Raw genomic sequence first — 23,049 nt, forward strand, 5'->3', positions numbered from 1 at the left:
TCTAGCACCGTCTGGAAGGAAGCTCTTAGGCGGCAGCTCGGGTGACATAAATGACACCACTCATGAGAGGATGCAAACTTGGAGGTGGTGAGTGGTTCATGCGATCGAGTTTCCAAATAAAAGGATGGACATGGTCACCCTGCCCTGAGCCTGTAACTAGTTACTTTTCACTCTGACATCGGATTATCCCACTAACGGAGCAGTGGTACCGGCCTGTGAGCACGTTGAAGGTCAGGGGTAGAATTCCGAGCGGCGCTGATGGGTTCTACTGGAGACCAGCCCGGGTTGAATGGCGCCCGGGTTGAATGGCGCCCGGCACCCGGTGGAGCTCCGCAGGCCGGGCCGGCCGCGCACCGCCGGGGGACAGGACGCGCCTGCCCCGGGAGCGCCGCCGCCCACGCGTGGCAGGGCAGTTCCGAACGGGCCGTCTGAAGAAAGCGCGGGGGGGGGGGCGGGGGGTAGGGAGGATGGCCGGCGGGCGCGACCTGTGAGGAAAGGTGACACGGAGGAGGCGGATCTGGAAGGAAGGCGGCCGAGCTGAGGCCTTTGGACGCCCTCCAGCGCACGGACGGTCAGCGGCGCCTGCGAGGGGGGCGGAGGGGGGGGCGGTGGATTTCCCTGCCGCCCCCTCGTGAGCGCGGGCGGTAGCGAAAAATAGCTGCACGGCAGGTTTGACGTCAGGTAGGACGTCACAGCGGTGTGGGGAGACCAGATCAAGATGCCGTAAGGCAAATACGCTGCCCGGACCGCGGGATCTGCCGACCCCTGCCGTCCCGCCACCCGTCCGGGTACATTTCCATCCCCGTGCCGCCCGCCCCGCCGTGTCACCCGGGCATTACAGCCCCCAGCATGCAGTGCGCTGCCGACGGGGAGCGGGGCGGGGCCGCCGCTTCCGCCGCGCCCTTTGCGTCACCACCAGCATTTGAAAGCCCGTCCCGTGGTGCCCCGCGCGCGTTCCCGTTGATTGGCTGGAGGGAGGAGGGACGTGCGTGGTTCAAAGTCGGCGGTGGCGCGCGCGGTGGTGGCGGCGGCTGGGGCGAGTGGCGGTCGGTTGACCCGAGTCCCGGAGCAGCGGGGTCGGCGCTTCGCCGCTTTCCCGACCCCCCCCCCCCCCCCCCCCGGCAGGTTTCGTGCCGTGGCCCGCCATGGCTTCCTTCGGTTTCCAGGGCGGCGGCTGTGGGGCTAAGAAGGAGGAGAAGGGGAAGAACATCCAGGTAGTGGTGCGGTGCAGGTAGGTGCGGCGGCCTTCCCCCGAGCGGCCGGCTGGTCCGCAGCGGGGGCCTGTGGGGAGCAGGTGGGGGCCCTCTGGGGCTTCGGTCTGGAACGTTTGCTGTACCGTCCACCGGGGAGCCCGGCGGGCCCGGGTCGCCGCCCTGTGACAGGGGGCTGGCGGGGCTCTGTGCAGCCCGCCGCCGTGCCGAGCTGGTGCGCGGCTGCTCCGGGGAAAGGGAACGGAGTGATGTCCTTCGGAGTACATTGTTGTTAAAGAGCCCGCCGTGACATCCAGGCGGCGCCTGTTACTGCACTTCAAAATGCCTGTGTAAGGCACTAATTGTACGCGCGGGCCCCTGCGGACAGCAGAGCTGGTCGGCGCCTCCGCAAAATTTCTGCTGCTACGAATAATCTCTTACAGTTTAAAAAGGCAAAAAATTGCAATCTCCTGACTTGATTCAGTGTGCACCCAGTGTGAAGCTATGTAGGAAGGTTAAGAAGAGCTAGATAAGAGTTAGTATGACTGATACTCAAGTCACAAAAGAAACAAACTGAATTTCTGTTTTCTACGAGCTTCTGTGGGAAGCCACTACGATTTAACAACTAACACGCTTTTTGCTACACCTGCTTTCATATATCTTTCATATAACTTCAGTGATCCAAACTCCTCGAATTCGGACAAAAAGCTGTGGGGGTTAACTTCTTAAGTAATAGCAACCAACTACCTTGGTCGATGAGGTGAATTTATTTTTTTGGTATGATTTGACAAATTTAATCTACCATAGAATTAGGTTCTCTTTGTAATTTTGAGGTGACTTTAAAGACTTGCTCACTGATACTGAAATGTTCTTAAAGTGTTGCTTGTTAAAACTGTAATACTGCTAATGGGTAAAGAATAGTGTTCAAAATACCTTTGGAAGTGGTTTGGCTTTTTTTTTTTGAGCCAGAACTGCAAATGCTAGCTTATGTATATTATTATTATTGTCTTTTGTAGTCATTACGTTCTTATGCTTGGAAGTTATACTTTTACAGATTCACAATGAAAAAGAAATTAAAAGTGATTTTGTCTTATTTTTTGCAACACAACTAAAGAGCTGCTGAAACAAATGTGCTGGTGAAAATGCGCATGGAAGTCAAGGCTATTGCAGAAGAAGAATGATTATTGAAGCAATTGAGTTTGAAACACTGTTAAGAGCAATCATTTTCTTTTTCTTCTGATTAGTCTCAATTGTTCAGGAAGCTTCACAAAATATCAGTGTATATTTTAATTAAATATAATGCTCAATACGATAGTAGCGTCAGGATTGTCCATGGTGTAGTGTTTTGCTTTTGTTGCAACTCATAGATTAAGTCCTATGTCAAGATTTAGGTCTCTAAACCCTAAAAATATTCTAGGTCACCCTCGCTCTTGCCCTCGCTCTTGCCTCTTGTACAGATTTTTTTTTTGAATAGAGCTTCAGTGTGTTTGAGCTCATAAATGTTCCTTCCACCTTTCCTTTTTCTTGTGCATCAGTCATGTTCTACTTACCTTACAGGTAGGTAGACAGATGCAATTGTATTAATTTGCTTCCAAAACCTGATGTGTCTGAGTTTATCAAAAACATTTTCAAGCAACACATTCACTGTGCTTTGTTGAAACATGAATTTGGAAACTCAAAATGCATATATTAGCATTGTTAATATGCTTTATACCTAAGGGGATGAGCCTGTGATTAAATGGCACCATAGTGTACCACATTGCTGCTTGCATAGTGGCTCATGACAGTGATCTGCATGTAGCTGACTTGTTCCTCCAATCTCATAGTTGTGGGCTATCATACCTTCAGGTTCCTGTATCCTACTGATTCACCGTTATATCATTACAGAGCAGAACATATTCATTTTTCAGCTTCCTATTGTTTTAAAAGTCACAAAACTGAAGCTCTAACTTGCTCCTGTGAACAAGATTTTAGTCATCATTTATTGTCACCAGTCAGTCTTGCACCAAAGTGTCTAGTGGTCTGGTTAAAATCTAACACTTCAGCCTCAGTGCTATGTTGAGGAAGAAATGTTAGCCACAAGACTCAGGAAACTCGAGATGCTATGCACTTGTGGTGTTTTGTTTTCTTGGTTTTTTTAATTATAATTTAAAGAGATGGCATCTGAAGTGCCTCTACTGTCAAAATATTTCAAAGGTTACTAAGATTGTAGAAGTTCTATTTTTCAAGTTGACCATTCAGGTCAACTATACAGGTAGCATAGAGATTCAGTGCAGTAGCACTACTAAATGAGTAATAAAATGGCATTTCATGCTTTACATTTTCAGCCCATGGTCATTTCCATGCTTTTTGGGAGCGATTGTTGAAAATGCCCCTTCAAGGAAAATTGTGTGAACCAGGTTTAAATTAACTTTGTGATTAAAAAAAATGCTCACTATCAAGTTTCTAAACTTCTATTATACCTCTATTAAACTTTACTTAAAACTCAGAGTAAAAGGTATGTAGACTTCTTTTCCCCCAAAATCTGATGTTTTGTCTGTCTTATTACATTCTATTCAAATGCATCAGCATTATAAAGGTTCCAGTATTGCTGTCTACTGTTCTGCTATTAGAAGGGTCTATTAGTATTTCTGTTGCTTTAGAGTGTTGTGTCATCAGTGAGAGATGTAGGCTTCATTCCTTATGTAAATGAGAAATAAAAAAATAAAATTTTTGAAGTTAGTTTGATTTACTGTTGCCTTAACTTTCATGTGTAAGTTTTTCCTTTCTTGAAGGCTCTTATTTATACAACTACTTGGTATGTTTAATCTTCCACCCCTCTGCAATTGAACAACATTTTCTAATGCAAGTTAGCTGTGTGTGCATCTAAATGATCTTAAAAGTGTTTATGGACTCGTTAAAAAATACATATGTAAACAAATTAAAAGCTATAGATACTTGGATTGTCCCACAGTGGGTGGAAACTGCCAAATTGCAACAGTTTTTCCTTAAACAATTAAATTGTGTTCCTTTTACCTAATTGTACTATTCTGGATCCTTAACTGAGTGATGTTACTGCTTTGTTAGTTTATGTTGTTGTTAGCAATGATATCAATCCAATATTCTTAAATCCTGGTTTTTTTTTTAGGCCTTTTAATGCCTCGGAACGTAAGGCAAGCTCCTATGCTGTTGTAGACTGTGATCAAGCAAGGAAGGAAGTTAGTGTCCGCGTTGGAGGAGTGACAGATAAGACATCAAGAAAGACTTACACATTTGATATGGTAACTGCTTGTCAAGTAGGGGACTTCTAGAAACTAGCTAGTACATTTCTATGATGTGGTCTGATTAGTGTAATGTGTGATGCTATACGTTACTGTATGGATAAATGGGATGTGTTGTCTTTGCCTCAACAGGTTTTTGGAGCTCAGGCAAAGCAGATTGATGTATACCGGAGTGTTGTGTGTCCCATTTTGGATGAAGTTATTATGGGCTACAACTGTACGGTATTTGCGTAAGTAAGCCAATAATTATTAACAGTAAGCGTTATTTGAATTTTAGTTTCTTGTTTCCAATTTAATTTTTTATTCTCACAGTTATGGCCAAACTGGTACTGGTAAGACCTTCACAATGGAAGGGGAGCGGTCACCCAATGAGGAATATACTTGGGAAGAGGTATATTTTCACTCCTGAGATTTCTCTTGTCTGTACTGTAGTTCAAAGTTAGAAACTGTAGAAGGCTAAAGAAAACCTGAAGTCGATGCCTTTCAAATCCTGAAGCTGACTTTTCTTAAATGTTTGTAACCTAACAAATGGTCTCATTCATTTATATGAAAATCAAAACTTTACATCTTTAATGCAAGCATACATATCTTGGTGATCTTTATATGGAAGATTATCTTTGTCCAAGGTATTCTTGCTTATATCAACTCAGACTATTTAGCTGAAATTCCACCTCCCACCCCCAAATCTCTTTCAATACATTTATCTATTAAATATTTCACTTTAATTTGTAGGACCCACTAGCAGGTATAATACCCCGTACATTGCATCAAATATTTGAAAAACTCACAGAGAATGGTACCGAATTTTCAGTGAAAGTCTCTCTTTTGGAAATCTATAATGAGGAGCTTTTTGATCTTCTGAATCCAGCTCCTGATGTTGGAGAAAGACTGCAGATGTTTGATGACCCTCGAAACAAGGTTAGTGCTGTCTTCCAAAATTTTTTATCTTAAGGCTTTCAGGATTGTTGGGAGATGTATAATAAGCATGCGTTATTTTCTGACAGAGGGGTGTAATTATTAAAGGCTTGGAAGAAATAACTGTACACAACAAAAACGAAGTCTACCAAATCCTGGAAAGGGGTGCAGCAAAAAGAACCACTGCAGCTACTTACATGAATGCATATTCCAGGTACAGATTTTTCCCACTTCAGAAACTTTGTTTTGCTTTTGGTTTATTAAACAGGATGTTACTGAAGAAGTAAAAGATGTTGAAGCTAGCACAAACCTGGCATGATCTTGAGATTCTGTATTGCAGTTCATATTGCCAAATGTGTGTTCGAAAGCCATAGTTAGAATTTCTTCCTTATCCCATCCTGTGGTGATTCTAATGGTTTATGAATATACCTGTATTAGAGAGGTGGGTTGTCTTTGTTCTAGCTGTTAGGGGTGATTGGTGTTTGGGGTTTTTTTGACAGTCCTGTTTACTAAATAAAAACTTTGTGTAAGAGTCTCAAGTATCACTTCCTCTCCTCACCAGCAGAAGAAAATGTTACATTAGGATTTGTTACCAAAGTTGGAATTTCAAAATACTGCTAAGATCTGTTTTTTTACAGGTCAACACAAGACCCTCTTTTCAAACCCCATCTTCTGAATACTTGCAAACTGGATTGTGGAAATTGGGGATAAGATTGAGAGGGCTTTTTGTATGGCAATGCAGGCTACTTCGTATGATTGCAGCTCGTAGTCAGAATGTAGTGGAGACACCTTGGTCAAAAATATAATTGTTTGTTATTGATTTCTCACTCTTGAACTGCAGATGTGATACCTATGTCACTGTGAACAAATAGTGATCCAGTGTTGCAGTAAGCGAGGAACACCCTGCCCATGTTATATTTTAAATTAAAGATATGCTGAGCACATCTGTCTACTGGTGCAAGGGGATGGGTATTTGGTTACTGCAGATTAGAAGACAGAGCTAATTTAATCTGACATTACAGGGAATTTAGAGAATTCTTTCTGCTTGAGCGGCTGTTTTATGTGGAGTCAAACTGGTGTAATTTGATGCCTGTGACTTCCTATATATGTCAGCTTCCACTTGTAAAAACTTATTGAAGGATAAGCTCAAGCCAAAATCATCTTAAACAGTACTACTGTTTTGAATGAAAACTGAATTGAACTTCTAAATTTTTAATATTGAATTCAGCTACTTGCTGATTTTCTTAGCCTGAATAAAAAAACCTAAATTTTTTAATCTCGTGTTCTGTAAAACTGTTCTTATTGTATTGACTAAAAAAATCTACAAGCCAGTTTTCTTGGCATGTCTGTGAGTTGAGAACACACAAATGTAAACAAAACCAAAGCGCTTGTCTTGGTTTTGCTTGAAATACAGTAAAATTTACCAGGATTGAACGAGGCAAATGTCATCCAGTTGCTTCATCAATGGTTTTAAGTACCATATTTTTTATATATATATGCACAAAAGTATACTTCGTAGAATAACTTTGTGTATTGAAAATGTGTAAGTCCCAAATGTATTCCTTAAAAAGCGCATAAATACCTAACTTGCAGCAGTGTCATGTAGCAAGCAGATCATTTGGCTTTAATGGGATGTCTGTCTGAAACTGAATTCTTTTATAGCCGTTCCCACTCTGTGTTTTCAATTACTATCCATATGAAAGAAACGACAATAGATGGAGAAGAACTTGTTAAAATTGGGAAGCTAAACTTGGTAAGTATTTCAACTAAATGCTATTGATGACATTATTAAAGTAATGAACTAGAATAATAATCTGACCTCATTCTCTTGAGAATCTATGGTGGGTTTTTTCCCCGATGGGGGGGGAATAATTGTTTTTCATAAAGTGATATGAACTATGTTTGTTACTCTGAAAAATGTCAGTGCCATTTGTCACCTGAGTGTCAACTTAACAACTCATAAGCTAGTTCATCTGTGTTGCGTTCTGCAATGCTATTGGCCAAGCATTCTTCAGGGTTATTTGAGACAGAACGTGCCCTTTTTCTTGTCTTTCAGGTTGATCTTGCAGGAAGTGAAAACATTGGTCGATCTGGGGCAGTTGACAAAAGAGCTCGTGAAGCTGGAAATATCAATCAGTCTCTCCTGACACTAGGAAGAGTTATTACTGCTCTAGTAGAAAGAGCCCCACATATTCCATACAGAGAATCTAAACTCACAAGAATCCTTCAAGACTCTCTCGGAGGAAGAACAAAAACATCAATAATTGCCACAGTTTCTCCTGCATCTATAAATCTTGAGGTAAATTTTAGTCTGAAAATCTATTCCTAAAATAAATACTATATTTTGCTAATGATACAAAAATGAGTTAACTGCTCAGGTTGACCTAGTGTTACATCTATTTATCACAGGAAACATTGAGTACACTGGAGTATGCCCATAGAGCAAAGAACATAATGAACAAGCCTGAAGTTAATCAGAAGCTAACAAAAAAAGCTCTTATTAAGGTAAGCTAGACATATATCTTACAAATTAAGTTACAGGTTAGATTTGATTTTGTTAATGTAGTTTTTGCTATGCAGGAATTACGAAGTTGTGGAGAAGCTATAACTAATACCAGTAATTTTCTGAGGTGACTTTAATCACTGAACTAGTACTTTTGAACTAAGCTGCTCTACTGGTACAACATTAATCACTTTGCAGATACTGAAACTGTTGCTAAGACAAAGGCTGGATAGAAAGGGCTGTTGCTGCTAGCTATGACTCTGTGTATGGATTACCCGTTTACAAGTTAGTGGAGAGCCACTAAATGACACTGGATTATTTTTTTTTTCTGGGCATGCTGTATTAGCAGCTTTATTCCCTAGAAAGCGCCTGAATTAAAGTGAACTTGTCACTAAGTATGAACAAAGAGCCAATATAAAGTAGCTGACTGCTATTAAAGGAGCTATGATTCCCATTGTAAGCTGTTATATGCAACCAAGTATGATTCAAATGAGAAGTTTCAGTGCTCTACATATATCCAATGGTATGAATTTAAATGGTGCAATACTGAACTTATTTGGAAAATAAGTGAAGTGCTTTGCTCCTGTGTTTATGCAAAACTTCCACAGAACACTATCTTTGTGAAGTATCTGTTAAGCAAAATCTTGAAAGTAAAGCAGAAATTTTCAGGCTTACATATAATTGTTTCTTTATGCAGGAATATACTGAAGAGATTGAGCGTCTGAAGCGAGATCTTGCTGCTGCCCGAGAAAAAAATGGAGTCTATATTTCCCTTGAAAATTATGAGTATGTCTCCAAAATTTCTATAAAATGGCTAACAACAGATTTCAGATACTGGTATCTATCCTTATACAGAAATGCTTTCGGATCTATTTTCATACCAGAAATTTAAGATAGTCAGTAGAACTTGACTGCTCAACTTGTTCTTTAGAAATTAATTATTACACAGATAGAAGCCTAAAGAGTGGCTTTGCGCTGAAGATTTTACTTTTATGTGGAACTTACCATAAGCATAGCCAGGATGCAGAGTTACACTGTGCAGCCTTTCTTTCAGTGGAAGCTCATATAGGAGAGCAAAGTTGGTATAGTTTACTTCACTTTGTAAGAGGGCTAGTTTACACACAAAATTTACAATGGAAAAATTTTCTTAAATCTTTTCTGCGTTAAGTGAAAATTACCTGCTTCTCGTACAGAAGTTAGCAATACCTGGTTTTTGAAATTGCTTATTATGTAGTGTAAGAAACAGTAGATAATCTTGAAATCAGCTCTTACTTGACTAATTTGTTTGTTTTAATCCCTGCTTGAGAGCCCTTAATGGGAAGCTGACAGTTCAGGAAGAACAAATAGCAGAGTATATTGACAAAATCAGCGTCATGGAGGAAGAAGTGAAAAGAGTAAGTGATGTTTCTCAACTGTGGCTTAAATCTGCCAAAAAAATGAAAGAAATCTTAGGGGAAGGAGGAAAAAAGTTTGAACAAAGAACAGTTTGAAGACTTTTTGTTCTTAAAGTTCTCTGACTAGTCAAGGATTAGTCAAGCTTCCTAATCCTTGAAGTTAAGGAAGTTGAAGTATCATATATGAAGTTGTAGGATGCAATGTTTATTTCTTAAAGCTGTTTTAATGTCTACCACTTTACTTTTAATTTGCTTTGCTTCTACAAGCGAAAATCTGCTTGTAAGATAGTTTCATCTCAGTTGACAGATATCCACTTAGAGTGAAGAATGAGAGGAGAAGGTTCTGAGCTCCCATTAACAAATTACACAGAAAATTCAAGCTTCTTTTTTAAAAGAAATGTAGATATTAATTTTCTGGAATTTGTAACTACTCTGTTTAATTGTCTTTGCTGACTGTTATTCATTCTGTCTGCTTAGGTTTCAGTGTGTTGTGTTTTTTTTTCTTATGCTGTAACAATTGTTTGGCCTTGTAGTTTGAGTGGGGAAACAAGGGGTTATTACAGTGAAAATGGTGTTGGTTTGTGATGTTTTCAGTGAATACAGAGATTATACAAATTTGTAGTCTAGTTTTAAGGCCTCTGAGCCTTAAAGCTGAAATTACATTGGTAGGTGACAACTTGCCTTCTGGTATTGTGGCGTAATTTGAGAGATGTAAAGCGGGACTGTTGAACTTATAAAAAGCAGTGTTGCCCTATTGACATTTGTCTTCCACTTTAGATCACTGAACTATTCACAATTAGTAAAAATGAACTTGAACAGTGCAAAACAGATCTGCAAATCAAAGAGAAAGAACTGGAAGAAACGCAAAAAGACCTGCAAGAAACCAAGGTTCATCTGGCTGAAGAAGAATATGTGGTTTCAGTTTTGGAAAACACTGAACAAAAACTTCATGGCACAGCTAGCAAGGTTGTCACAGTTCTTGCACCTAACTGTAACAGTAACTTCCTATGTTTAGGAGTTTTGTGGGCTGTTCAAGGAAGTCATTGTTGCTGAAGCATGATGCGAGTGTGACAAAACCTGAACTTAAGATGGAAAACTAGAATTAGCTCTCTCTAAATTATATTATGATGAAAAGCTACTAAAGATTGCAGGACTTTTTCTGTGGTAATATTGACAGTTGGTTGCTAAACACACTGGTTGGTCCGGAGCTACCTTTCCTTCCAGCCAGTTTGTCATAAGAGTTCCAGTGCTTTGCAGTATGTATTGTCATGAGTTGTTTTGCTGAATAAGTAGTTTCTTTACTAGAAGCTTACGGTTGACCCTACAAAAGAGTAAGTTATATATAACTGGGGTAGAAAAATAGCAAAAAGCTTTGCAGAGATATGTGCAGTAATTTACACTCACTGAGTGAATAATAGAAACTGTTGCCCTGTCACCTCTATATATTAGAGTATGGTTTTGATGTGTTTGTAGATTGGTCATAATTATCAAGACAGACTTGATGTGGGGGGAAAGAGAGTGTCCTGTTAACTAGTACTGGAACCCTCTTGCTTGAGTACTATTAAAGAATATATTTACTGTCAAATCTTTCAGAAAAAGTTGAAGTGGTCAGGAATTCTTTTCAGTTACTATTCTGTGATAAATGATTTCTTAATTCCTTATATACTGAGTGTCGTGGTTTTGGCTGGATTGGGCCCCCCCCCCCCCGCCCCGAGAAGAGAGGAAGAGATAAGGAGATTTATGAGTTTAGAAAAATAACTAAACTACTTTAATGAAAATAATAATAAATAAGAAAATAGTAAATAATAATAGAATAATAAAAATTAAAGAAAAAAAGTATACAACAGATTATCCAGCTCCCAGGATGGTGATCGCATCACCAGCAGACACAGGGAAAGTCCCAGACTGGAGTCGGTGACGGACAGGAGCTGAATTCCGGAACTAGAGTCAGGAATGCTCAGACCGGGATCAAAGGCAGATGAACAGACAGGGTCCTCCTCAGATGTCAGCTGTTGAAAAAGCGAGCCAGAGCAGCCTTGCCCCTTTGATCCCTTAGCTTTTATACTGAGCGTGATGCATATGGGATGGAATACCCTGTTGGTCAGTTTTGGGTCACCTGTCCTGTCTGCACCTCCCTGCAGGTGGGACCCCTCTATGCTTCTCCACTTCTGACCCTCTAACGTGGGAAGCAGCAAAGTTAGCTGGCCTTGGTTGTTATAGCAATAAGTATAAGCAAGAGCCTCTGTGCATACCATTCCTTGGTATAATCAGGTCTTACCACTCTGAGACTGAACAATTTCTGAACAATAAGCTGTTAATTTCAGGCTTTAGTCAGTTAGAAGAGGCCCAGCTAAAAAGTAAAATTACAAATCAGAAAATTGGTTCTGTTTTACCTCAAACCAGGACACTGAGGATGTCAGAAGGAATGGTCTCTACTAAGTAGTTTTTTCCTGTGTTCTATGACTATAAGTGACATAATACCAGGGTTAAGAACAGTTGTAATTTGGTGCTGTAAAGGGAAATACCATCTTTCTAGGGAGATAACTTCTCTGGTAACTCAGAACTGCACTTGCTTTTCCTTATAGAGTATATGCTTGACTACTTGTTCAAAGACTAACTAAAATAACTTTAAAAAAATTATAGTTACTTAGAACAGTTGAAGAAACTACAAAAGATGTATCTGGTCTGCATGCGAAACTGGACCGTAAGAAGGCTGTTGATCAACACAATGCTATCGTCCAAAATACATTTGCTGGACAAATGAATGTTTTGTTCAACAAAATACAAGATTCAGTTAGTGAAAACAGTCTGAAGCAGCAACAGATGCTGATATCTTACACAAATTTTATAGGTAAGTGTAATACCTATATCAGTATGTCATCCTGAATTTGTGCAACAGTAGTTCCAAAGACAATTTCCTAAACCAGATCTGTTTTAGTAAGTGGAAGAGGTTTTATTTTAAGCAATGTAATGATTACAGTTCCACCAGTAATAACGTATCTGGGGTGATCAGCAGCTTTCCTGTGCCATAGGAGGCTAGATGGTGATAAGCAATAAAAAGAGTTCCTATCTTACAGTGTAACTTTTAAAAAAAAATTTGTAACACTTCTTGATTTCTTTCGTAGGTGATCTTCTGTCTACCAGTTCTTCAGCGGCTAATATTCTTGCATCAGTTGTATCAGCATCTTTTGCCTCTGTTAAAGAATTGGTGTCTACTGAAGTTTCTCACATGTCCGAAAAAATAACACAACATGAGAATCTGTCACTTGATTGTAAAGCTGAGCTGCTGAGATTAATTGTTAGTAAATTTAGATACTCTTATGTTACTCAACATATGAAACTGTTCTCAATCAAAAGGGGTTCTGTAAATATTTTGTATAGGGTTTTTTCTGATGCTCTCTATCTGTCTCTACTTCAGCAGTTGGCCATGATTATGTCCCTCCCCACTTACCCTCCCATGTCACCACCACAAGCTGTAATGTAATAACATAGCAAATAACGTAATAGCAGAGTACATGGATATGTATATGGATAGTTTCTTACAAATGTAGATGAAGGAACAGTCATACTCTCTTTTGCTTTTTCCTAGGAGGAACATACATCTGGATTAGGAAGAGCATTAAATAGCTTGACACCAATGGTAGAATTTGTTTTGGGGCTAAACTGTCAGTTTCAGAGTAACATGAAGAAATATTCTGCTGTGGCTGACAAGGTAATGCATGTAACTTCTCTCTTACCTTCTGCTCTTCTATCTTGTTTAATTTACAGGTAACCCTTTGGTGATTTTTCTGCAGTATGTCAGAGCGTTTCCACTTCTGGTCTGGCCTTTTCCCCTTTATCCTGTCCCACGTGTTCTACCTTTTAGCTCTCTCTTCCAGACTTCTTTTCCGCTTCTGTGTGTGGTGTATTTGCTTGTTACCTATTTTGGCACAACTGCTTGCCTAAATGCCCCAGAAGAATGGTAAAATGTGGATGCTTAAAGATATATGTAACAATTATTTGATAATATCCTTAATATAGTTTCTCCTGTATTTTAGAAAACTAAAATAACCAACTTAGACAAGTCTTATCACTCCCAGTTTCTCCTGTTGTCATACCAAACTTTCTTCATAGTCAGTTTGATTCCTGGGCAATGTGATGCTGTATTTTGTTAACAATAACCATAAATGCACACAACGCTGCTCTTACAAAAAAAAAAAAAAAAATCCTGTGCTTCAGTTTTTAGTTCTAGTCTATCTCATGATGTTTTTGAAGAACCAGAGCCTCACTCTTTCATTCCTTTTTTTTCCATTGTGTCAAAACCACATCTTCGTTCCTGGTGACCTGTTGCTCTGACTGAAAAATTTCTCCCTTCTGTCAATTACAACCCATGTGGAATCAGCTCCCCTTGTCTAGAGGCTTTTTATTGGATTTCAGGCTTAGCAAATAGTCCATGGCTTACCAGCTCCTGCTCTTGGCTTAACTAAGTACCTTGTCTGCGTCTTCCTATTTTGTCTACCTCACATGCCAAATTTTGTCTTTGGAAAAGTCTACACCAAGTTTCAGCCTGTAGCTTCAGATTTCTCTAGGTGTTATTTTTCACTGTTTATGCACAATACTTTACTCTAGGGCCTCTGACAATTTCCTTGGGTTAGAGTTTGTTTCCATATAAATTATGCTAGGGAAAAGTATCCAGTTCTTACCCGAAGACAGAAACCTAACTTTAAAACTTTTTTCAAAGATGGAGGATCATAAAAAGGAAATGGATACCTTCTTTGGAGATCTTTCTCTCACTCTGAAAAAATTATGGGAAGAAACAGCCAGTGTCTTTGCTCAGCTTCAGAATGACTGTGAGAATTTAAAAGAAGAAGTGGAAATGACGAGGTTGGCACATACAAAGGTATCCTTAGAGTAAGAAGAAAGCCTAACACCAAGTGTGATTGCTTGCTTTGATTTAGACTCTTTGTAGCAGTAAACTGTTGTACTTGCTTCAGAAGAAATGTTAGGACAGTAACTTGATGATCCTAATTCTTTTCAGCCTTTGTTGGGCTACTTTGAGAAGTTTGTGTAGGAAAGTATCAAAAAAAATTTACCCTTGCTCTGAGTATGTCCAGTGTATCTGCCTTTACATATATCTCCAAAAGCAGTGTCTGTATCTTTTTCACACAAAAATTGTACCTTCAGATTTAGAATGACAAAAGCTCTTTTATTTGCTGCATTTTTAATGAAGGCATTCAAGTACCCTTTAAGAATGTTAAAAAGTGCAGAATAACAGTGAAATGTGTGACATTTTTCTTTATAGAGTGCAGCTGAATTAATGTCCTCGCTGCAAAGCCAGCTTGACCTTTTTGCTCAGGAGACTCAGAAGAACTTAACTAATGTACTTGCAAAGAATGGAAGCTTGAAGACCACCATCGCTGCTGTGCAAGAAAATGTTCACTTGTAAGGAGCAGATTACTTTTGGCATATACTGATGCAAGATAAAACTATGTTTGTAGAGGAAATGCAAAATAGATGCTCTTTGTATTTATATGCTTATAAAGTCTTCCGGACATGACTGTTAGAGCTGAGTTCTGCCTCAGAACATAGATCATAGTTCACCTTTCCCTAGAGTAAAAGGTAGCTCTACAAGGCTTTTCCTCAAACTTGTCTCTTGAGCATATTGCAGATAAGAGACAGTGGTTTTGGGAACAATACGCTGATGAACAGCCTTCAGTATGGTTGGACTTCAGAACTTCATACCATAAAGGCTTAGCTTGAAGTATCTATTGCAGCTTCATTCAGTTGCAGACTGAATAACTAAGGTCTTCCCAAAGTTGTTGGGTTGTAGTTTGTGGGGTGTTGGGAGGTGGTGTTGGTTTGGGCTTTTTGGTGGTATTGTGTTTTTTTCTTAGGGGATTTAACAAACTTACTGCTCAGAATGCTGTGGTTTACAAACTCAGTAAATAGAGACATGACATAATAATTAACTGGTTTAATAGAATCACACTACTTCACTGGTTCTGGTCTCAAAATATTTCTAAATGTAGAATGTTAAAATCCCCCTTTTAAAATCTCTGAACTGTTATAAATATGTTGTTGCAGGAAAACTACAGACCTAGTCAGCAGTACGACTTCCAATCACAGCAAATTTATTGCATCTCTGGATAATTTCTCTCAAGAGCTCAGGATCATAAATGCTGAAAACAAGATGGTGCTGGAAGAATCCACTGACCACTGTCAACAACTTCTCAGTAATCTCAAAAATGTGTCTCAGGATACTGATAAATGGGGTGAATTTACAACTGCTCAGATAGTTGACTTTACAAATCAGCAGCTATTGTCCCTCAATGATGAGAAACAGCAACTTCAGTGTTTACAAAAGGTACCTATAGTCATTGTAGTCTAATAACACATTCTGAAACAAACACTTACAGTAAAACTAGTAGGGGGAAAAACGTTCTCACTTATAGTCAGAACAAAATTGGGGTTTTTCAATCACAGCAGACTCGTGTTACTCAGTTTAAATAGATGCAATTAGAGGAAATAAAAAAACTTAATTTAAGAGGAAGACTTTGACCTTAAAGTGCAAATAATATAATTTTGCACTTTAAGTGCAATAAGTGCAACTAATTTTTTTAGTTTCTGTCGCAAACTTCACTTCCCACCCTTGTTTTATTGTTCTAATAGGTAATGAAGTAGGCAATAGGTAATGAAATAGGCATATCCAACATTTTGCTAACTTTCAGAAAAAAACACAAATGTTAAAAACACTTGCAGTCTCAAGGGACACCCTTGTGTCTGTTATACCTATTGAACACTAAGAAGTGTGATCCCAAAGGGAATGTCTAAAAATAACGTATTTTCCTTCTTTTTCCCTATGAATGGATAAAGCTTCTAGTGTTTATAGAATTTTCACTTTCACTTGAGTATCCTAATTCTGTGCAGGGTTGTGTATAGAAGCATGAGGAGTCTGGTCTGAACCAGATGGCATCATCTTTTTTTCTTATGAGTAGCTTTCTAAAATGATCATACTTTCTAAGAAACTGACTCTCTTAAGATGATTCTCGAAATGAGAGTGTAAAACTGGCACTGAAACTTCTCAATTTGAGGTCTCAGTTGTTTCGTTTCAGGTCATGTAACTAATCATGCACCACATCTTAGAAAAGAAGCCATAACCTTACCCTTTCCTGTTAACTTGGTGATTTGGTTGGGCTTTTTTGTTTTGTTTTCAGAAAAATGAAGACAACTGTGATAAAGCCTTAGCTGAAATTGCTGACCGAATCAGCAGAGAAAAGGCTGTTGAAGAGAAGGTACTAAATGGCCTTCTTGATCAGATAAAAGTTGATCAGGAGATACTTCTGGAGCAGAAGCTAACACTTAATGAGGAAGCACAGCATGGACTGACTCAGGTTAATGGTTTCCTGCAAGAGGATCTTAAAGTGGATATTCCAACAGGTATTTAAAGTAGGTTGGGGACAGAATGGTCTTATGGAAAGCAATTTGAGTTGCAGAATTCAGAAGCAAAGGTTAATGGGGACATAGTATAACTAGCATCCTTACACCTTTTTTTAAGATGCATGCTGAGAATGATGACTGAACAAAGCATGATGTCTGTATTGAGTTAACATAAAATTGAGGATCTGTAATTAAAGCAAATGCTGAAAGTGTTTAATAGTGCCTTTCACTAGTGTACAATCTTCATTAAAGGGACAACTCCACAGAGAAGAGACTACTCCTATCCAGTCACACTTGTGAGAACAGAACCCCGGGAACTTCTACTAGAACAATTAAGGCAAAATCAGTCAAAGCTTGATGCTCTGCTAAACGGTGTGACAAAGGAGGTGGAGGATAATGCAGATCAGGTATGTGTATGAATGGCTAATGAGCCTCTTCATGGAAGATTTTCGCATCTTCAGAAGTTTTATCATGCCATTGTGGAAAGGTGGCTAGAACCCCAGACCTATTGCAGCCTTTGTGTTCTACAGCGTACTGAGAGTCACATGTGCTGAGCTCTTGACAAAAACAATACCTTGAAAAATAAGAGAAGATATTAATAATTTAGAGACTTTCCTGTCTATCTTTCAAAAATGCAAGTGCCATGACTTTTATAGACCTGATCATGCTTAGTACATTCACCTAGGAAATTCAGACATTAAATACACTTTTCTGAAAACTTCTGTTTCAGGACCTGTTGGAAGAGGAGGAAGGGTTGCAAGAATCCGGTGAAAGCCTTGCTAGTGACAAATCCTTAGTGGATATAAACATATGCTGCCACGCAAATGCTGGTGTTCCCTTTTTCCAGGTAACTTCCCCAGATACTCCAAACAGCGTGTACTTGAGAGTGAAGGAAAACTGTTGTTCTGTAACAGGCCTGTAGTCTAAAGTCACCTGCTGTCATTTAGTGTATTGTCACAACTTCTTTAAATCTTGTAGAAAATGCTATGTAAACTTGAGCTAAAAGAACAGCAGATTCTGGTAACAGTTAACAGCGGATAAAATAATGCAACTTTCTGACAAGCTGGGCAAACAGTAGAAAACTCCTCAGCAAATAATCCTGCATGAAAAAAAAAGTCACAATTTGCTAGACATAAGCACATGTTAATGAAAAAGTTGAAATTAGGTGTGGAGTATTTTCTTAGAGGCCAGACAAATACCAGCATTCTTGATTCTTCACTGATTTATTTATTGTTCTTTCTTCCTTCCTTTTGACCCTCTTGCTCTACCAATGTATCGGGGTGTATATAGGCTCGGGTTTGGCTTGCGGGGGTGGTGGTGGGGAGAGTGTATTTACTTGCCATGGATTCCTTAAAAGTAGCTGCTGAACTTCTAGATGTCTACAGTAAATCTCTTTAAATGCAATATTAGGAACCTTTTTCAGGAGTTCTACCAACTTTTTTTTTTTTTCCTCAGAACACTATATACTGCATTGTAGTGAGCAAGTATTCTTTAATTTCTTTGTATTGTCTTAACGTTGGGTGTTTTCTTTAAATCCCAGCACAAAAGGAGTCACAAAAAGGATAAAGAGAACAAATCTGCAGCTACAGTGGAGAAGAACAAAATAGAAGATGTGACAGAACAGTTTCTTCCTAAATCTAAGCCTCCTTTAAGATCACTGAACTAAGATACATCCCCTCAAGATCCCTGTTTTGAAATACTTGCATCTAGTTGTCTACTGAGCCATAACTTTCATTGGTTATTCTCGGTCTCTGTATATACTGATATATTGATGCAATGTTGGATCAAAAAATTGGCCTGCCACATGTCCTGCCTTTCTCCCATTTTTATATGCTGTAGCTTGCAAAGTATTAAGAGACTTTTTTTTAAAAAAACAACTTGCAGATTATGGTGCTGTAAGTTAAATAGATTTTTATGTCGTCAAGTAAGAGATCCTTTTCTGTTTCTCAGTAGATTTAAAACAGAGCAGAAAGGGATGTGGAAAAATGCTTTTTCAGCATTACCAGCTACCATTTTATTTTTTAATTAACTGTAAATAAGTGTTCTGGTTTTGTACCTGCTTTTTAGTCTGATTCCTGTTTCTATGAAGTAGATAGCTGTCTTTTGACTGGGACACTTTAAATAAATCATTGACTTTATGGAAAAAAACATGTATAAGCATCTGCCTCAGAGTAAAACAAGCTTACATGACTTTCATCTTATGTTACCAGGTTTAATTTAGCTAAAACATTAGCAGCTATGTCATAAGTCCTGTGCTGTGAGAAAAGGATGGCTTCTTCCCTTATTTCATAATAGACAATAGCTTTATTTCAGTGCCTCTTCAGAATATGAAAGCTAATCTCATTGCTGGGTTTTGGGTTTTTGGGTTTAGTTTTTTTGTTTTGTTTTAATTTTTTTTGAACTCCACTGTTCTTATCTTCCTCTTAACCTGCAGCTGTGATGTGTTGGCTTGGATATGATGTTGTCAACCACAGCTTATGTATTGTAAACTGGCAACATTTCTTTTAGGATGTAGATACTTAACATTAAAACGATGCAAACCTGGTTACAAATGCAGCTCCTATGTTGTATAGTAACAGTGAATTTCCAGTAACTGCCAGTAGTATTTGACCAGCTGTTCTTTTCATGCTGCTTACCTGAGAATTTGAAGAAAACTTCAAGCTATGATGTTCTAAAAAGTAGATAAATAGGATTATGATGGGAATGGGGAGAGACACTGCAAGGCATCCTTAATTTACATTGAAGCATTATTCTTAGCTAATTGTCAAAAACATGATTTAAGAGATTGTTCAGTTTTCTATATCTAGCTTGCAGGCTTAAGTTGATCTTTCTTCAAGGGTATGGTCCATAGATATATTTTTCTTGAGCGAGTATGCCAAACAGTTTGCTTTAGACATTCAGACAGCACATTGTAGTCCTGCTAGTAGAGACAGAAAGACATAACTTTAAGTATGCCCTTGCACCGATTCTCTAAACTCTACCATAGGATGGACCATTAATCAGTTGTATTTGTCCTACTATTTATCCTCTCTTTTGCTGCTGTGGGGAAAGCTAATTGCTTTTTCTTAACAGCCTGATACGAGGAGGGAAAGTACTAATTCCCTTCCAAATGAATGAGACACAAATATGGAAATTTTTTTATTTTTTTTAGGGGCATGTTATGATATCTTGATACCTAGCTTATATACCAAGTCTTTCTATTCTTGTAAGGGCCTTGAAACACTGGAAGCTGCAGGACTGTCTCCTTCAGAGAGTATTTTGTATGTAGTCAAATTCTGGCACCAGAAACTTAATGGACTTAAGAAGTCTCCAGGGTCTAGGATCCATTTTCTTGCACCACATCCCTGTTAACACTGACTAGATATTAGCATGATCTTCCAAGACTGTTCAATAAATCATGTACTAACTAAACTTCAACCAGAAGAGTTGATCCCACAATTGTATTGGAACGGCCTAAGCCCCATACGAGAGGCTTGTGCAACTCTTTCACTCTACTACTTCATTTTTTCCCTGTGGAGTTCACAGGATCAGTATGAACGAACAAACTGGAACAGCCAGTACCCAAGGAGGGCTGCATCCATAAAATCATGCCAGAATCTATGCTTCCTGGCTTTATTCTCTTTGAAATTGTCTCCTCTACCTTAGCTATTTCATTTCCCCTGGTACAGGCACAGGCTGCTTTCCTGGTAACTGGGAGACTTAACAGCTGTATTAATTTCATGGACTAGTATTCTTTCTCTTTTGATAAAGTACGCCTCAGAGTAGTATTTTCTTTTGTTTGCCATACCGGCATGCCAGATCATTGTTTCATTGGCCCTGGTGTCTGGAGATCACACCAGAAAGCTGAAGAGGATGAAAAATCTGGATAGCAGAACTTGCTGTTGGCTTCTTTGTCCATGTCCCTTCTCCCACTAGATGGCTCTAACACTAAAGCGTTAGTCCAAAGCTCAAGTACTGGCCACTAACCAGGACTTAGAAATAAGCATTTTGCCAAGCTTTTTGTCAAACATCTGTTAAAAGAACAGGTTTCAAAAAATAATATCGAGTTTACGTTTCTACGAGGATAATTCTATATTCAAGCATGGACAAGAGGTTGTTTTATGAAGAGCTGCATTTGAGAAAAAGATGGTCCAACCTACGTCTTGAGCTTTGCTGCAGGAGCGATAGACACCCTCAGGAACTAAATTCTTGGCCTGACCTGCCCTTTGGATTCACCACTGTGTGGGCATTGCCCAAAGTGGAAAGCAACGCCTGTTTGTTTGGGTATATATTGTACAATGTATGACAGAAAGAGAAAAGGAGGGTAAGAAAAATAAAGCAAGAGTCATTTCTTATACGTAGGCACTGGATTTGCAGGTCTAACCCAGAGGGAAGAAACTGCATAGTCCAGGTTAGTTACATGGTGGTTTGAAGTTGTCTCATTATAAGGCATTTTTTATATGAAGCGCAGGAAGCCATTTCCACAGAATAAACAGCAAGGTCGTATCCTGACTGAATTAGCTCAGCTAAGCATGAGGCAGAGTTGTGGTGACTGGGGCTGTAGTATATGGCCTATAGTGTTCTAACTAACCTGATGAGTTTTTTCAGATTCTGGATTAGCGGACACATAGGACAGCTCTTGAGTTAACAAAAAACCCAAGTAGGATTAATGCAACGTGGGGAAATGAAATGAGGAAAAAAACGAGTTTAAATGCATGTAAAGGGCGAATGCAGAGAAAGCAATAAGAGGACTACGGGAAGCACAGATAATCAGAGCCACTGCCTTGCTTTTCAAGTGAAAAATGAGCAGTTAGGAGGATAATGGAGGAAAGGAAACTTCCTGCTTCCTTCTGGAAACTGGGGAGCTGCAGCACTTGCTGCATCAGAGTTGTTGGGGGATGCAGTGTTTATTCGAAGACAGGAAAGCTGACCGGCTGCTATCGATGGCTGGTTTTATTTTGGGTATCAGAAGTGATTGTGGGGGGCTAGAGAGGGGTGAGGAGAAGGTGTATAGTTGCTAGACTCTGCCTTTCTGTTAGGTGTCAGTCACCATTGCAATCATCTGGTAAATGGGGAGAGAAAACAAGAGGAAGCCTGTAACTCTTTGGGGTGATAAAAGAAAAAAAAACTAGAATGAGCTGCAAAAATAAAGTTTAACATTCCTTTTCCATCAAAAAGAGATTGAAGAGAAAAGAGTTCTAAAGTTCTAGAGCATTAAAAACAGGGGAAAAAAAATTTAAAATATATAGTTGGTAAATATATACTTTTAAAACAAGTGTTTACAACCATTTGACTACTATTTTTTTCTTTCCCTGTTAGAAACTCCTTTTTATGGTAGAGGGCAGTGCTCTATAAAGTGCACGCCCACCCACACAGTTACTTTATGAAGTTAAATAGCGATAAATCGTGCTCGGCTTTGCATTAGTAGTGCTTTATGTGACATGGTATTATAGGTGAGATGTAGACCACCTAGCAAAGGAGGCCCTTCTTGTAGGTTGAACGCAAACTCAATCCACACCGGCATTGCTGTGCTCAATCTTGAAAATGGTAAAAGTATGAACACAGTGCAGTGAAGCGAATGTTTAAATCCCTGTGTTCAGAATACTTCTAAAATCACCTCTGGTTACCCTGTAAAGGGTCCAGCTACCAAAAGGAGAGCACGTTGTAACTATACAAGTGCTCTTCAGACAAATAAAAAGGAGCGACTGCTTGGTCCAGGAGCCTCCTGTCAGGGAAGAAGTTAGAAACAAGCTGCCCTTTTCATATGAGGTCTCAAAAATGTTCCGTATTTCCAGTTTTCTAAAACTTTGAGAAGACTGCCAGTTTTCAGGTGGCACAAAGTTAGATTTTGTAAAATAATGGATATTAACTGGATTGTTTCCTCATTCTCTAAAATACTAAACCTATATAAATATTCCCGTGACTTCCTTAGTTATACTTGAAATGCTTTTGTGACTGTTGGTCTGTTCATAACCTAAACATTGTAATTAAAAGAATGAGACACAATGACTAAAACTTTGAAATTGACTAGTGCATTTTCTTTATTAAAAATGATCAAAAGAATGAAATAAACAGAAATATGGTGTAAAAGTACATTAGATTTTTCAGATCTTTCCAGGTGTAATCATCTACAGTTGCAGATAACGTATATAAAATTTTGACTATAATTTTATTCTGATGATGTCCAGAACACTAAAGCTACTATGTGAAGATTGGAATTGTATTTTCATTGTCAGAAGTTAATTTTTTAAAAAAATCTCTTTTTTTTTTGCCTAATTATCACAGAGGTTTTGCTAAGTGAAAAATTAAAATTAGCAGGAAAGAAAATGTGCTTCTTTTAGCATTTATGACAAATATTAAACAAAACAGATTAAATACATAGTAAGATACTT

At 38.9% G+C, this 23,049-nt stretch overlaps 1 protein-coding gene across 4 annotated transcripts in view; it reads left to right on the forward strand.

Moving 5' to 3' along the window:
• Positions 1 to 22,685, forward strand: part of KIF11 (kinesin family member 11) — a 28,655-nt gene extending 5,970 nt beyond the window's left edge. For 2 of the 4 annotated variants that reach the window (XM_063340102.1, XM_063340104.1), the window contains exons 3-23: positions 4,318 to 4,450; positions 4,583 to 4,680; positions 4,763 to 4,841; positions 5,183 to 5,368; positions 5,455 to 5,579; positions 7,028 to 7,118; positions 7,422 to 7,664; positions 7,775 to 7,870; positions 8,566 to 8,654; positions 9,175 to 9,262; positions 10,040 to 10,228; positions 11,906 to 12,113; positions 12,388 to 12,560; positions 12,852 to 12,974; positions 13,983 to 14,141; positions 14,544 to 14,683; positions 15,326 to 15,605; positions 16,456 to 16,678; positions 16,931 to 17,085; positions 17,409 to 17,525; positions 18,219 to 22,685. In XM_063340102.1, the coding sequence (XP_063196172.1) occupies positions 4,318 to 4,450; positions 4,583 to 4,680; positions 4,763 to 4,841; positions 5,183 to 5,368; positions 5,455 to 5,579; positions 7,028 to 7,118; positions 7,422 to 7,664; positions 7,775 to 7,870; positions 8,566 to 8,654; positions 9,175 to 9,262; positions 10,040 to 10,228; positions 11,906 to 12,113; positions 12,388 to 12,560; positions 12,852 to 12,974; positions 13,983 to 14,141; positions 14,544 to 14,683; positions 15,326 to 15,605; positions 16,456 to 16,678; positions 16,931 to 17,085; positions 17,409 to 17,525; positions 18,219 to 18,344 (3,121 nt within the window). In that variant the 3' untranslated portion in view covers positions 18,345 to 22,685. Of the gene's footprint in view, positions 1 to 1,112; positions 1,236 to 4,317; positions 4,451 to 4,582; positions 4,681 to 4,762; positions 4,842 to 5,182; positions 5,369 to 5,454; positions 5,580 to 7,027; positions 7,119 to 7,421; positions 7,665 to 7,774; positions 7,871 to 8,565; positions 8,655 to 9,174; positions 9,263 to 10,039; positions 10,229 to 11,905; positions 12,114 to 12,387; positions 12,561 to 12,851; positions 12,975 to 13,982; positions 14,142 to 14,543; positions 14,684 to 15,325; positions 15,606 to 16,455; positions 16,679 to 16,930; positions 17,086 to 17,408; positions 17,526 to 18,218 lie in introns of those variants that run through there. The other 2 variants (XM_063340101.1, XM_063340105.1) reach the window with 2 other exon arrangements.
• The last annotated feature ends 364 nt before the right edge of the window (positions 22,686 to 23,049 follow it).

The sequence above is a fragment of the Chroicocephalus ridibundus genome, chromosome 6 (genome assembly GCF_963924245.1).
Source record: "Chroicocephalus ridibundus chromosome 6, bChrRid1.1, whole genome shotgun sequence".
NCBI lineage: Eukaryota > Metazoa > Chordata > Aves > Charadriiformes > Laridae > Chroicocephalus > Chroicocephalus ridibundus.